This window comes from Rattus rattus, chromosome 15, assembly GCF_011064425.1.
Source record: "Rattus rattus isolate New Zealand chromosome 15, Rrattus_CSIRO_v1, whole genome shotgun sequence".
Taxonomy (NCBI): domain Eukaryota; kingdom Metazoa; phylum Chordata; class Mammalia; order Rodentia; family Muridae; genus Rattus; species Rattus rattus.
In genome coordinates, this window is record NC_046168.1 from 23514128 (window position 1) to 23531034 (window position 16907).

Genomic DNA, 16907 nt, shown 5'->3' on the forward strand with positions numbered 1-16907 from the left:
ATAAATAAATAAATAAATAAATAAATAAATAAATAAATCTTAAACATTTTTAATTGCATTTTTGCTGAGTTATTTTGAGGCCTAAGTGTTTTGATCACCCCCGGATCATCTCCTTTTTCTGTCCAGCCTCCTCTGCTGGTGCAGGAGTCATTAGCCTCCTTGAGACTATCTCAGTATGACATTAGTAACTAACATATGCACTAATCTCCCCATGATCTCCATGAGTCCTATGATATGTCTTGCATTTTTTGGTTCACATCATTCAATGGCCAGAGAGTGTCCGCAGAACCTTTAAGTTCATTATGAATCTCTGCATCTTCAAGAAGACATGACAAGAACTTAGCACCTCTTTTTTTGGCCTATCAACTCTGGTCTTCACGTTTTCACAGCAAGCCAACTGGGATATATCCCCAGCTTCCATCTAGAAAGAAATGTTAAGATGGTCCTTTACTCGCAAGGTGTTTTTGTGACTATCTTCCTACCATAAACTCAACTATAGAACAACAACAACAACAACAATAACAACAACAACCACAAAAGCAGTTCCTATGGAAAGAAAGAGTTGGGTTAGGTTTACAACAAATAAGAAAAGAACTCTAGTTGTAAATGTACAAAATTTTTAATTAAATATTATATTTTTGATGTTATTATTACATGTTGTACATAATTACATGCCAGGTAATATTTGCCAGATATTAACACCGTAAAATATTAACATACTGAAAAGGAAGCCTATGGAACTTACAACTGATAAACAAGTACCTGAAACATTGCTCAACACTGTTAGTCATTACAGCAACCCAAATACAAGCACAAAAAAAAAAAAAAGATTTCATCAGGGGAATGCAATTTAAATCACAAGATGCTCGTGGCTGGAACTCTCAGTCCAGGAGAACAATGCTGAGAGGGACAGAGAAGAATTAGACTCCCTGATGGTGGTGCGGACTGGCTTATTTCTAATGAAGTCAAATGGAGCATCTGCCCTGTGGTTGGGTGGTTCTGATGATGGAGACATAAAAATAAAAGACAGAAATAGGACTTATGCACACAGAAGGAAATGTGTATAATGTTCATGGCTCAATACAACATGAAAAGAAAATGTTTAGCATCTTTTAACAAATTCATAAAATTTAATTCTGTGTACATGGAGAAGAATGAGCTGCTGACACACTTGGGTCTCAAACATATTATCTGACAAGAGCAGACATGATCACGCATGCCCATGGCAGGTGGTGAGCCTCTACGATGGTGTTCAGTAGTTTCTGCTGGTATTCACAGCCTTGTGTAACTGTCGTTTCCTGGATATGCTTTCCTGGATGAAGAATTGCCTAATGACTTCTAGTTAATAAAATTCATAGAAATGACAATCACTTCTGATACTGAGGTCAAAGTCAGTCGCTTCTGTTTCAGGTATCTTCCTTGCTTTTCTGAAGGAAGCATGGTAGATATACTGTTTGCTGCCTCAGAAAGGCTCCTCATGAGCTGTTCATTGTGATGATGCCTCTATTACTAGCACTCAGGAGGCGGAAGCAGGGAAATGAGTTTGAGACCAGCTTCAACTACTTGAGGAGACCCTGTCTCAAACAAACGAACGAACAAACAAACACACACATACACAGTCCACTGGGTCTCCGTCTGATGGGCATTAGGAGCCTGAGGCCAGCTGACACACTATTAAGCTTCAAGCCAGGATTACACTGAACCTTGAAATAATAGAAACTCTAGCTAAACACTGAATGAATCTTTGGTGGTGGTCCCCAGGGAGAGACAGATTATTAGGCCATGCACTGGTTCCTTAGGACCTATGGGATGGGAAGCCCTTGTTTAAGGCACTAAAGAATATAGAAGTGATTTCCGACAGATGAAAACAGAAGCATTAATAGATCACAGCTCCAGTGCAGGGCTCCCTTTATGAGGAACTCTAGGAAACTCAGTGACTGCGGGTGAAGGAAGAAGATGGTCACCCCAGGCTAGAGTTCGTGTTGGTGAGAAGGAAGAAACTGTCCCATTTATCATTGTGAGTGGTGACCCAAGTGCATACATTTGTCAGAATGGACTGAAGCCTACATTTAGGGCCTGAATTTTATTATATTCATTACAACTCATAAAGGGAAATGAATGGCTAGGAGTGTCATTCTTTGATCAACTGACAGAGATAACTTTGAATCTAATTTCGGTGTATTGATGACAATAATTGCATCAAATGGCAAAGAAAAAAAATCTTTCCCAGAGTTCTTTGCTCTTGTAATATGAAGCAGCCAGGGTTTTGACAAACATAGAGCCTAGCTTAAGGCAACTGTGACAAATGAATCAATGGGTGGATTAAAACTTCATTAAAGTAGCCAAATCCGGAAACCTGAGATTCGTAGCATTGGAGAAACATCTTCATTTTTTAGTATTCTGTGATTGCCAAAAAATCACCTTTAATCTTGTTCCAACAATAATCAAATACACAAAGGTATTGAGAACTTAAGAATGTTGTCCCCCTTTGCTCAAAACTAGAAGTCACCTAGGGGAGGAATAGGTCAGAGACACCTGGTACCCTTCTGGTTAACTGTCTTAACACAATTCTTCCTCTTGTGAATAGAAGTGTTTGAGAAGTTGCTAGTGGGTCGGTCAGAGGGCTGCTCTCATAGGATGACATTCTAGGAAGTTATTTACATTATAAGAAGGGAATGTGGAGGGGGAAAAGTACATTTAACTTGTCTGTGTAGTGAGACCACAGTGTCTTATCCCTTTCAAAAATCCTCCAGGAAGAGAGAGAGAGAGCCCAAGTAAGAAAAGATAAGAGGAGGAACTGAGACTGGTAGGCACTGGTGTCTGTTACCTTCAGAATGGTTCAGAAAGGTGGGTCACCATAAAGGACAAAAGAGGATGTGGTCATAGCTGAACACTTAGTCACCTAGTCCATTTGAAGGCAGCTAGGACAGGTGACAGTAGCCATGTGAATAAGAAAGCACTCTAACCCTGAACCTCAGTCCCAGCACTGTAACCATTCTAGCACTGAAGACTGGGGCAGATGCAGGCAGAGCACAGCATAGAAGTGAGATGCCCATCCCCAGAGGATTGAGAATCTGTCCAGATACTGTCCGACAAAAGCATAGGTCTGTCCAGAGCTGAAAGAAAGGCAGCTCTGGCTGATGTCAGTTTCTGAGTTCGGGATCGTTTATTGAGAGAATTATTTTAAATTACTATTGAAACAATGGAGGGCATAAATTAGTAGACTAAATACGACCTCCTGATTAAAGACTCTAAATTTAAAACAAGCATAACCAAGTATGAAGCTTTAATCTGATGTCCATCCATAGAAGAAGTTGGAAGTGGTGAGAAATAGTCGACTGTGCTGAATATATCAATGCCGAATTCTCACTGGAACGTGTGAACGGACATCCTTTCTGGTAAGCTCAAACACAGCTACTAGGAAGATTGCTCCCTCATTCCCCATATTTTGAAAACTCTTACTTATGTAGTTATTTCATGTATATTCGTGGTGGTCGTGTTCACCAAGTTTGTACCTGATGCCCACAGAAACCAGAAGAGAGAGTTGAATCTGAATCTGGAGTTCAGACAGTTGTGGATGCTGAGAACTGAACCCCTATCCTCTTCAAGAACAGTAAATACTTTTAACCATGAAGCCATCTCTCCATTGCCTCTCCTCTTTAAATTCTCATATAGCATCACAGGATTGGATTTATGAGGGAGTGGGAGTCTGTTGTATTCTTACACTGATGAAGTCGGGAACAGGATGTAGGGCGTGTCCCTGGAGAATCGGAGAGGAAGAGCAGGATGCAGGTCTGATCTAAACACACTGTATTCATCTATGAAATTGTCAGAGTATACTACAAAGATTTTACAATCTCAGCCAGTCTTGGTGGTACACACCTGAAACCCCAGTATTTGGAAGGCTAAGGGAAGAGAATCAGTGTGAGTTCAGTCATGAGATAAACAGTGAGTTGCAGACAAGCCTGGGCTGCCTAGTAAGGTTGTGCCTCTGAGGAAAACAGAGCCAAGCATCCCAGAGCAAATAGCACAGCAAAAAAGAATATGAACAAACAAAAAGGATTTAAAAAATCATGGATTTTTAAAATAAACCAATTTGCAATTTTTAATAAAGTCATGTACAATTAATTCTTAAATAAATCTTACCCACAATTTTTACTAAAGCAAAATATGAAGGGATGGATGTTAAAAAAAAAAAAAAGCATGGACTCCACATAGGAAACTTGTGGGAAGCGCCTTTTTCCTCCTGACCTAGGTGACAAGCCTCTGAGCTGGGGACTGTGCCACTGACCTAGGCAGATGTTGAGGGATGGTCCTCAGGTTCTGGGAAACTCGAGACTGATGGGGCAGTGATTCAAGCATGACGCCAGGATAATGACACATGAGATCTGGAAGTCAGCCTACTCACACCTTAACGTTCATGCTTGGGAAATACCCTATGTACAGGCAGAAGCTTACAGTGAGCTCCAAAGGACACTGAAGGGTCCAGAAAAAAATGGAGCGTCAACCAGTAACAGGATTCTTCCCTCTGAAAGAAATTTAGTGGGAGACTTAGAGGGCATCTCAAATGGGATTTTTACACTCATTACATGAGCTGGAAAGATGGTTTAGCCAGCAAAAGCACTTGCTGTGCAAACATGAGGACTTGACTTCAACCCTTCAGAACTCATGTAAAAATCCTTTGGGGTGTGTGTGTGTGTGTGTGTGTGTGTGTGTGTGTGTGTGTGTGTGTGTGTTTGTGGTGAGAGGGTGGCCTAACTCCAGGTTCAGTGAAAATTCTGTCTGTAGGGAATAAGGAAGAATTTGATAAAGTAGAATATCCAACATCTATCTTCTTCTGATCTTCATCATGCACAGCAGTAAATACACTACACACACACACACACACACACACACACACACACACACGCACCCCACTATCAGTTCCTCTTTGTACAAGCTTTTGCTCAAGGCTGTAAGACATCATCATTGACACAATGGGCTTTTGTTGTCTTAGTGGAAATTATCCTTCCTACCACACTAGTGGGAAGTCGCTAGGCCACTGCCCTGACTCCTTACAAGGACTGTTTGCTGAAGAGAGTAATTGTGAAGAGCCTCTGGACTCCACTGGAAGGAGAGAAAGAGGTCTTGACTCACATGTTAGTAAAGGGAGGCTGACAGAATTCCAAGCTTGGCACACCCTACATGAATTCATGAATTGGACTTACTGTCATCATTCCTGAGACTGCATGGTGGTGAATCTGGGCAATGAATAAGTGTCAGACTTTTGTGTGATGGTTGCTAATGCTATGGTGGAAGGGCAATACTCTTAATAGATGGGTTTTCTGTGGACAACAGTGGATAAAACTACTATTAATCACTCAGAAATGAATCCTAGGATAAGAAGTGAGACTTGCAGGTAGCCATAACTGATCTGAGTGTAGGAGAAACACCTCTGTTCTTAGGAGAGATGGCCATTTTGGTCTAGACCCGAGGTTCCCCGCGGGCTGCCTGGAACACTTCTGTGGAACAGAATAAAAGCTGGAAAATTAGGAAGGGAGGCAGACAAGGAGCTGTGGACGGCTCTTACACTGGGCAGAAGATCTTGAATGAAGATTCCATTTGGTACTAGCTTCTAGCAGCTTTTTGAGTGAATCCCCCAAGTCGAGCTTGTCATTTGTATGGTGTCCTGGGAGATTTGCAGATGTCCTCTAGTGACATTGCAACTTGCTATCCCAAAAAAGTGGTTGTAAGGTAAAATCCCACAGCAGAATTAATTTATTTTGTGTCACTGGAACGATTTTTCAAGGCTGTTATCTGCTTGCTCATCACCAAAACTGTTTCAACTTCTTGTTGACAGGTTTCTTTCAGGCATCGTGCTGCCCTGGTACAGCATTCTAGAGGTGTTTGAGGTGACCCACACTTGCTACATCTCTGACCACAGACACAGAGGTTGAGTGGGTGTGCTAGACTGGTTGGTGCTAGGTTGCAGAAGCGAGGCCAGATCAGTGGATCAAGGGTCAGCCTCTACCTCCTGAGATTGGTTACCCTTCGCCATTGCCAGAGGCTCTTCCCAGGCCCAGGCATCTTACCTGCTCCCTCTGATTCTTCACCCTCTTCCTCTTCGTGCTTTTGGCTTGAGATGCTAGGCTTTGGATAAGTAGTCTGTTTTGGGTGGGAACTTACTGTCCAGCCCATGGACATCTCAATGACACGGTATTCCTGTTACCTCTTCGGCATGCTGAGAATCTGGGTGTAAGTCACAGCGTTCAGTTCGGAAACTCCTCCGACGGTTTCAGGCTTGCTTTCTGTGGACTGTACTCTAATCCACCTGTGGACTGTACTCTAATCCACCTGTGGACTGTACTCTAATCCACCTGTGGACTGTACTCTAATCCACCTGTGGACTGTACTCCAATCCACCTGTGGACTGTACTCCAATCCACCTGTGGACTGTACTCCAATCCACCTGTGGACTGTACTCCAATCCACCTGTGGACTGTACTCTAATCCACCTGTGGACTGTACTCTAATCCACCTGTGGACTGTACTCCAATCCACCTGTGGACTGTACTCTAATCCACCTGTGGACTGTACTCCAATCCACCTGTGGACTGTACTCCAATCCACCTGTGGACTGTACTCCAATCCACCTGTGGACTGTACTCTAATCCACCTGTGGACTGTACTCTAATCCACCTGTGGACTGTACTCTAATCCACCTGTGGACTGTACTCTAATCCACCTGTGGACTGTACTCCAATCCACCTGTGGACTGTACTCTAATCCACCTGTGGACTGTACTCCAATCCACCTGTGGACTGTACTCTAATCCACCTGTGGACTGTACTCTAATCCACCTGTGGACTGTACTCTAATCCACCTGTGGACTGTACTCTAATCCACCTGTGAACTGTACTCCAATCCACCTGTGGACTGTAGTCTAATCCACCTGTGAACTTGTACTCTAATCAACCTGTGGACTGTACTCTAATCCACCTGTGGACTGTACTCTAATCCACCTGGACTGCTACAGCTTTGTGTGTTCAACTCAAACCTCTTCCCATGCTTGATTCTTCTTTGTTATTTTTCTTATCTTTAAAACTAAGAACGGGTAGGGGTAGTATTCACGTTCCCACTTGGCTCATTAGGCCTTTAGTAGTGATTTCCAAGTGATTTCCTCTTATGACGGTCAGAATAGTAAGAGACACATTAGAACACTGCTTCCTGCTTCCTCATGTCTCATGACGGTTTAAAGTTGATTTTTATTACAGATAATGCCCAATTCTAACTACATTCAAGCCAAAACTCATACTTTAAACAGACATTCCAAATATGTTTTAAAATAGAATTTATGTAAAAATGTATGCAGTTGAATGTATGGAAGGATGTTTCCCTGAATTACAAATGCACATTGCCTCTGGGTAGATATTAAGAGTAATGTGTGCATAGAATGGGGACTGCTAAGCTAATTACTAATGCGACATCCCGCCATCATGACGTCCTTACACGTGCTGCACATAAACTTTGACAGTGCAGGTTGGATGTATTGCTCACAAGCTTTCTTAGCATTTATGAAATAGACTTGAACCAGTGCTATTTTTTTAAGGAGGACACTAAAAGTAACTGTCCTATCGGTAGGTTTATCAACACTGAGTGCCAGACAGCCCAACAGCCTTGCTGAAGTTTTAGCCATCTCAGAGGCAGCCATAAGGGGGAAGACTCCAGTTAATCTGTGATCTAGTTGAGGTCATTAAAAATATAGGAACATTTACAATAGAGAAGAATGCATAAACAGGTTTTCTATGCACAGAAACACACATATTTCATAATGATTAAGGGGGAATCAGATAAAAGAATAGTTCCATGGAAAATGGTCCTGAGAGTCCTTTATAAGCCCTTTGTAGCCCCTTCTATTTATGCTGAAATTGAATGAATTGTCATTTCTTCTCAGACAAAGTCTAGCTTCTCCGTATGGCTTGTCATGAGACAGTCATCCTAGCCTGACTACCAGCCACAGGCCTTCCCACCCAGTTGTTCTGAGCCGATAGCCCATTTCTGTCTCCACCATGTAAGAAGCAAGCTAAGTCTCTCCAGTGCTTCTCACACCTTGGCCTTGCTGCCTTTGCTCTTTCCAGAGCACCCCTAACTCTCCACCTTCCTCTGTTCTTGTCTCAAGCGTCTTTGCTTCCTCATAGGACAGACAGCCCTGCTCTAAAGTGTCTGAACTCTTCAGCCCTTCAGCAGGATGAAGAATCCTGAGTGGGACAGCTCTGTGCTGGCCTGGCCTTCCTCCCTGTACAGCAGAAAAGCCAGTTCCACTCTGGATCAGACTGGCTGAGCTTGGGGAAGACAAGAAAGCTTTCCCTAAGGTTTTCCCACGTGAGGAGATTTGAGAACAGGAGCTGTAAATCTCCAGAGGGGAAGAGATTTAAAATGTCCCTAAGACCAGAAAGGCCTTCCACACAGACTTGAGCTGATGGTGTCTTCCACAGGTCAGGAAGGAGACTAAATTTTGGGCATGTCTGAGTCTTGAGAGCTCAGGGAAGCCTCACACGTTGGCAGAACATGTGGCTTAGATAAGGATACTCTCAGACTTAATCAAGTGAGGGTGAGTGAAGGAGTCACATGCCTTCCACATTACTGTGCACTGAGCCAGGCTTCTGACCAAGGATTTTGAATGGGCTTTGAAGATTTGCAACACATCTGACATTGATTTCTTCCTGAATTCTGCTAGCAGAGCTCTAAAGGCCCTTACTGTGATAAGCCAGTGGCCAAGGGTCTTCCCACCTAAACTCCAAGTCACTTTGGGCAGAAACTTTCTCCAGCCCTTAGACCTGATGACTTTGGACCCCTATAAATATCCGTTGAATGATGGTGAAACTGCAAACCCCATTTTACAGAACGCTGGGAGATTTTCCTGTGAGCATATTTGAAAGTTTTTATCTTAGTACAATCACACTGAAAAGGAAAAAGGGAAAAAGAAAAAGAAAAACCCAATTGACCAATAAGCGAACACGCAAAAACAAGTCTCTCCCCACCCCCTTCTCCCTCCTCCCACTCCCACCCCCACCCCCCGCCCCCTTCAAGGCCACAAATATTGTAATAAAGCACAAAGTTTTTGTTTTGTGTGTGGTTTGGGTGTGAATAAATGGTCAGGTAAGCACTCCTTTTCTCTGACACGGATAATTTATGGTATTCGGGACAATTTTCCTTTAGTGGTTTACTTTAAAATGTTAATGAGGTTTGGAGAGACTACCTGGGTTTTGTTTCAACGTGTGAAGAGGTTGCCCAGATTTTACACAGCAGTGGACTGGATGGGAGGATCCTATGATCAGATCAGGTGTGTGTTTCTGGCACTCAGGGCAGAGTCAGAACAGGCGGCTCCGGGTTCCGTAGTGGGGATGCTCAGCACAGTGTCAGCGAAAGGGACGCGGGTAGGGTTGGGCGGCAACCCCGCGGGGCAAAAAAGGGGTGTGGGAGAGCTGGCAAAGGGTGGACCAGGGACCGCTTTCCCGGGGAGTGAGCTCCCTGGCTGCCGCTGGGAGCTCAGGGCAGGCTCAGGCAGCTCCAAGGCGGCCCGGAGGTGATAAAACTTGAGAAATAACTAGGAGGGGCCACTGAGCGTCTCCTTAGTCCAATCCAGTTTCAGGCGAGAACATGCTTCTAGGCAAAGAAGCTTGAGAGAGGCCAGAACAACTTCTAGACAAGCTGCTGTGGAAAACCTCCTGGTCCCTGGCTCTTAGAGTCCTTACTTGGTGCCCGCCTGCGTCCTCCTGAGGCAGCACCGAACGATGGCGATGGCGGTCCCTGAGCTCCGGAGCCTGCTGTACAGGGCACCATTCACGAAGTTCCTGCTGACCCTCTGGGTGAGCTTCTCGCGGATGCAATAGAATGGGGACCTAGATGGGGAAGGGGAAAAGGTGGATCCTCCTTGGTCTCTGCCAGGGGCTCAGTATGGCTATAAGCAATGGGTTGAGTGTCTGTTCATTTCTTGCGTGGTTCAAGGTCGGTATGGAGGAATGAGAGGCAAAAAGTTATTTGAGGTGATTTCTGAATTAGGAGTTGTCCTCTAGCTTCTGCACACTGGTGTGAGTTGAAAGCAAGGAAGATCTCTCTCTCTCTCTCTCTCTCTCTCTCTCTCTCTCTCTGTGTGTGTGTGTGTGTGTGTGTGTGTGTGTGTGTGTGTGTGTGTTTTGGGGGAGGGTATTTAGGAGCCTCGACTTAGTACAGGGTTAATGTGGTGAAACTCAAGTGACTTCCTTTCCCTGGATGTGTATTGAGCCCAGCGCCAAAGCTGTGTCTCTGGATGTTGTCTTGGGGCTGTCGCTGAGAAATGGTGTTTTCAGCTATGCCCCTCTTAAAAGATTACTTTAAAGGCTGGCCAAGCTGCCATCCCCAGGCCTGCTTGCTCACCTATGCCCTGTGGGAAGGCTGCTGAAGGGTTGCACTGGAGGTCCATGAGGAGACAATGGGACTAGAGTCGCAGAATTGATAGGCTGACGGAAAGATGTGATTGGGGTTTTCAGCCGGGCCCTGTGGAGGCACTGCTCCTGTGTAGAACGTATCATCGAATCTCCTGTGTTCTCCAAACCCAGAGAAGAGCTTGTGATCTTCCTGGAAAAGACGTTAAGGACAGTTTTCTAGAGTCAGGAAGACCAGATGTGGAAAATTAGGAATTCTGACCACATGGCAACCTATAAAACTTCAGACCTGTCCAGGATAGCATGAGTGACACACACGAAGTGACTGAGGACATTACCACTTTGAGGCTCCAAAGACAGGCAAGAGGTTCAGGGAGCCAGAAGGTCCTATCTGACTAGGGAGTTGGTCCACTGTGCTATTCAGAACCTTATTTATTTGAAAGTAGCTCAGACTGACCTGGAACTAGCTATGTAGCTAAGGATGGCTTTGCCCCCCTGATCCTCTGGTCTCCACCTTCTCTGTCTGGCATTACACAGAGGAACCACCTTAGCTGGCTCTGGGTTAACTGGCAGGTGGTCCCAAGTTTATTCCCTCTTTAAATCAGACTGATATTCATGATCTGAAACACATCTGTGAGCCAGAAAAATTACAAATATGCCCGGTAATCTGCCCTGAAACACTAAGAGTTGGGGTTCTGAGTGACTGTAAATGAGACCCTCAAATGCTATATTCTTCCAGAATAGATATGTACAGATGAATTTCCAACATTTTCATTTAAAAATATGACGTTGGTATTTTACATTTTCATTGAGTAAGGAATTAGGAACTGAGAAGAGACTCTGTGTTTTGTTCTCAGGACTTAGGTTATTAGTTGGGAGGTCAAAGAAGACACAGCACTATTAGCAAGGGGACTGTGGATTGGGGTCCCTTTGTATCCAGGCTGGAAGGTGCATGCAAGTCAAAACAAGTGAATCAACGAAGCTCCATGGTGTGCTCCCTCAGAGTTATTAAAACGGGATGGCCGTGGATATGGGGGATGTTTCTGACTTTCGCCTGCTTTGGGAACCCTTTTCTTCCTATGGGGTTGTCTTCTTCAGCCTTATATGAGTTGCGTGCCTCGTCTTACTGTAACTTGATTGCTGTATTTGGTTGAGATCCCTGGGTGCCCTGCTCTTTTCTGAAGAGAAACAGGAGGGGATCTAAGGGAGAAGGGAGGTGAGGAGGGGGACAGAGAGGAGAGGAGGGAGGGGAAACTGTGTTCAGGTTGTAATATATGAACAAAAGAAACAAAGAAACAAAGGGATTGCCCAGAGTTTAAACTCAGACTGAAATCAGAGCCTGTACACAGATTGGTCGTTTGTCTCAAAAGAAGCTTCCAGCTTACAAAATTGTTAAATTTCGTGACTGCCATTTTTTTTTTTTTGACCCAGCGGCCTTTGAGCATAATATTAACAGGGGAATTTTAGAAACATCTTTAATTCCAGAAAGGGTAATCATGGAACTTTAACAACAGTGTGACCTGCTTTGAGGAGGACTTTTCAATGCAAGTCTAGCACAAGTCAAGACTGCACCTCTCCAGCAGTCCGTCTCCGCAGCTGTTGGCCTGTGGAGGAATCTTTCCAACTGTCAGGCTTCTGCATAGTTTCCCACCCAGACTCTGAACTACCCCCACCCCCACCCCAGTACAGCCAGGGAGGAGGAGGCAAATTAGGAAAACAAAACAAGAGAAAACCAACTGTCTCACTACTAATGAAGGTTCTTAAGCATTACTTTTAGAGTGTCTTCCCTTTCTAAAGTGACAAGAGATTATCAGGAAACAACATCAGATGAACTCTTTTCTGCATGTCTCAGGTAATGGGATCATTAACCCTTACGTCTCGGGCTGTTCTCCACATTGAGTCTGTGTTTGAAGCCTCATTAGCTTCTGTAATTGATAAGTGGTATGTGTGGAGATAGTCTGCCATTTTCCTTGAAGGACTCCTTTTTTAGCACACCCCTCTGATTCTCTTCTTTCCCTCCCTGGTGTGTATAAACGTATTTGCACCGGATGTTGGTAAACATGCTTTCCATCTCCTTAGGTTATTTATTGACTGGTGAATGAAAGACGATTAAAACAAAGTAAGTAAAGGAAACACAGTTTTAGTTTAAAGCCTCATTATATGGAAGCCAGAGTTTAAGTCAGGCATAGCGGCATGTGTCCTTAACGACAGCACCCTCTAGGCAGACTTGAGAAGGTGGCTAGTCTACAAAGCCTGGTCTACACAGCAAACTTTAGGCCTCTGAAGCTGCATAGTCAGATTCTACACTCCAATAAAAGAAAGAAAAGAAAAACCAGACTTTTAACATGTATGTAGACTGATTCATTTTCAGCTAGCCTTTTCCATGCTTTCCCAGTGAACCTCGGGCCTCATACTTGTTAATCGTCACGTTTTAAAAGAGATTGTTGATCGTCATCTTGAAATGACTGTGCTCAGAGCAACTTTTGACAATGGAATAAATACAAGGCTACGCACATTTCTTAAGCCTGTTGTATTCTTCATACCCGATGTCTTCCATATAAGGCATCCCTGGAGACCTGTGGTTAGTCACACTTCTCACTGAACCTGAATTCCCATCTTAAAAAGAGTTCTGTTGGAAGAAAACGTCTTAGAACCATCTAATTACTGTGAGTGCAGAGTGGTAGGTCACAGCATTTATCCTTGAGGCAGTAAGAATTCGAATGCTAGTGTTTCTGTTCTGTAGAGGAGCAGTGTCCACAGGAGAAAGGAAAGGTTTAAACTTCAGCGTCAATCACTCGGCTCAGACAAGGCGTCAGTCGCCATTTTCCTTCTGTGCCTCTGGCTAGGGAGCGCAGGCCTACGGAACACACGCTGTACAGCTGAGCCACACCCAATCCCATTTGGTAGCTGCTTTTGTCTTCGGTAGGGAAAGGTGTATCGACGAAGTCTATTTTCTGGGTTGCGCTCACAAAACGGAACTGTTCAAAAAAGAAACAATTGCAGACAGCTTCTTTAGTCTCTATCGATCTGACACTATATCTTTAAATCAGAATTTAATGATATTTCTGAGAGTTGGACAATCACTTCACAAGTAAAAAATATATACTGTAAAAAAAACAAACAAACAAAAAAAAAACCAAAAAACAAATGTTTTAAGGATATTTAAACTCTTTTCCCAAATCAGATATTTGAGGTTACTCTTGAGATTACCTCTTTTAAAGGTTTTTCTTTAAATTCAAGTTGTCAATCAATTAATCGATTTTATAAGTAACTTTTTTTGTATGTTGTATTTTAAAATGTATTACCTTCCTTCCCTCCCTCCCCTTTCTTCCTCTTTCCTTCCACCACATGTGCTCTGGACACTGAATTCCAGTAGTCCAGCTTGGAGGGACCCAAACGCTCTGTTCTCCTTCACTTTGGGCAGACTAGTTAGAATAGAGTTCTCTCAGAATTATACAGAATAGACACAGAACAGAATTCTGAGAAAAGACGTGGACTCTGCTTAGCCCTGTTAATGAGGACCCTGTGAAGAGAGAAAATAGTCTGACATCATCATAGACATCATGTATGGGAAACTATGAAATACATAGCAACCAGCAAAACCCACAGTGTAGCTAAAAGCTATGTCTTAAGGAGGATTGCCTCGCCCTAAAAGGCATTGTTAAGTTACTTGAGATCTTTGTGACTGTTTTCAACATAGATACTTATAGCTATTGGTTTCTTTCCTGCTATTGCTTTAATTTTATACAAACTATCTAGCATGTTGTATTTTTATTTTCATTCCATCTTAGAGATTTTAAATTTACCTTCTTAGTTCCTAATATGGCTAATTCCTTGCTCAGTAGAATGTTGTGCAGTCTCCATAAACCTCTGTGTGCTTCATGGATGCTCCACGGATGCTCTGCTGAGAAGAATGTGTGTTCTGAAGTGCTTGCGTACCGTGTTCTGTGGATGTCTGTTAGGACCATTTAATGTCATGCCATTCAACTCAGTTACTTCTGTTTATTTTCCAAGAGATGACTTTTCTATTGTTATACCAGTGTTTGATGCATCTATGTTTAGAATAAAATCTCCTCTTCATAGATGTTTTTTTTTTCAAAAACAAAAAAAAAGAGGATTGCCTCAGAAAAGGGGAAAATCAATCATTGCTCTTTAATGGGCTAATGATGTGCTGTTAGCAGAATAAAACTGTACCATTTCAAAATAAGCAGCCAGTTTATTATTATTTATTATTATTATTTAAAGGAATGCTTAACAATTTTGTTACATGAGAATGGGCTTTCTTAACTTAATGAAATTATACTTAATAAAAATGAATTGGGGTAGGAGAGATATGCTCGATGGTTAAAAGCATGTACTGCTGTTGCAGGGGATCCAAACAAGGTTTCTAGGGACCATTTTTCCTGGTTTACAATTAACTGTCTTGTTCTAGAAGATCTGATGACCTCTTCTGGGCTTCATGCGAATTAACACACACACACACACACACACACACACACACACACACACACACACACACACACACATTTATACAATTAATTTTAAAAAGTTTAAAAAGAAAATAGTGAATGATTGAATGTAGTGAATAAAAGTTAAAAAACCTCATAAGTTACAGTAAAATGGTGAACATTCTCTCTAGGCTTAGAAACAAAGACACTCGATTACTGAAGTTGTTTCTTTTGCATGTTCTACTGGAAGCCCAAATAAACATAAGATGTATAAAGAAAATGGTAGTAGGGGCACGGGAAGGAGTGAAAGGGAATAATCCCAATGGATGTTGCTCCAGACACAGGACCAGCTTTGCGGAGGATCAGGCAACCACACTACTGTCACTAAAGTCAGCAAGTTCCTTCCATATAGGTTGTCAACAGACAGATAATGCAGATGAAGAAGAATCCTATTTTTGGTGGGAGTGTCATTGATGTCTGTAAAATTATCCTAGCTAGATGACGTGGTGGTTCTCACCTGCAATCTCAGGACACTGGGTATAGAGAGGGAAGATCATTCTGGGTTACAAAGTGGATTCCAGGCTAATTGGAGCTACAAGAAACTCCATTTCAAAGGGCAAAAGGCAGTAAATAAAAACAACAGCAACAATAACAACAACCCCTACAAACCCTGAAAGAACTTCCCAGCAAACTCCGCATGCTTCTTCAAATGGCGTAGTATAACTCACAGACTAATGGGAGCACTGTGTCCATCGTGCTTAGGAGTCCTACCATGGGAAAATCTTTTAAAATTATAAGAGAAGTTTCATTTAAAGTTTGTGTAACATGGTCTGCTGATCCTAATGGTCCTTTGAAAGATTTGGAAGCTAAAACTGCTTTCTTTAAAGGAAGGTGATAAAGGTTCCGGGCCTTCCATCATAGACACCAAAGTTGGATATGAAGCTGTACTGACTAAAATGGTAGGGCAGTGGAGGGGAGATGGATGCGTGTGGAGAGAGCCCGGCAGAAAGCCGAGAAGGGTCTGCATGTAGAGTTAGTACACAGTTGGCTTAGTGTCATGTAACACCGTGAGCTGAGAAGGGAGAGTCATTGGGAAGGCGCCATCTGTGCCGGTCTCTACAGCAGGAGATGAGGATATACCCCACATAGATAGAGGCTTGTAAGTTAGAAGTGGTTTGTACAATTTTAGGAGAAAATGTTGTATACATGCTTATGACAGATTAGGAGCTTAATAGCTCCTAATAGCTAATGGTCATATTAAGCCTAAACCAGAAGGAATTATTAATGTAATTGTTTGCAAATGCAAGAGAAATAACAAAATTGTTTATCTTAGAACCGTAAGCATTTATATCAGAAAATGCCAAAAACTGTGTCAAATAGTACTCTGGCAGCTAAGAAAACCCACAATTAAAAAGCACTAAACCAAGCTGAGTGGTCTAGCACATGGCTTTAGTTCCAGCATTGTGGAAGCAGAGGCCGGTCCATCTCTGTGAGTGTGAAGAGAATCTTGACAACAGTGAATTCCAGGGCAGCCAGGGCTGCAAAGTAAACGCCTTGAGCAGTATTGAAGAGGAAGAGGAGGAGAACTGAGTGCTGCAATACAAGGCAAATGGCGCCCTAGGTGAAAAATAAAATTTAAGATGCAAATGAGGCAGTCATCAGATCAATATGTTAAAAGGGAACCAAAAGGATAGTAAGAGAGTCTGAGGCATGCACATCAGTGTTCCAGCTCCACAAACAGGAAGGCTTGGGAAGAATTTACCAATGGCCAGTGAGATGTAAGGGTGTTCTAAGAGCACAGTGCTTTGTCTGACAGGTTCATAGTATATGTTTTAATCCCTTACACCTTTAAGGGATGCTCAGCTTATTGTCTTAGAACAGAAAACTGAAACCAATATAAATAACCATGAATATAGAGGAATGATGAAATTATATTAAAAATGTCAATGTTAGACAATGCTCTTGATCTTTTATGTCTATATACACTGTTACATTAACACGAGTTAACTCTTAAATCTGTATACTGGCCTATTTGATTACATTAGGGCAGAAAAAT

General features: G+C 42.8%; 1 protein-coding gene across 1 annotated transcript in view; it reads left to right on the plus strand.

Moving 5' to 3' along the window:
* Positions 1-9598: 9598 nt before the first annotated feature.
* LOC116884633 (desmocollin-3) overlaps positions 9599-16907 on the plus strand; it is a 33714-nt gene continuing 26405 nt past the window's right edge. The window contains exon 1 of the mRNA XM_032885773.1: positions 9599-9848. Within this exon, the coding sequence (XP_032741664.1) occupies positions 9774-9848 (75 nt within the window). The 5' untranslated portion in view covers positions 9599-9773. The remainder of the gene's footprint in view (positions 9849-16907) is intronic.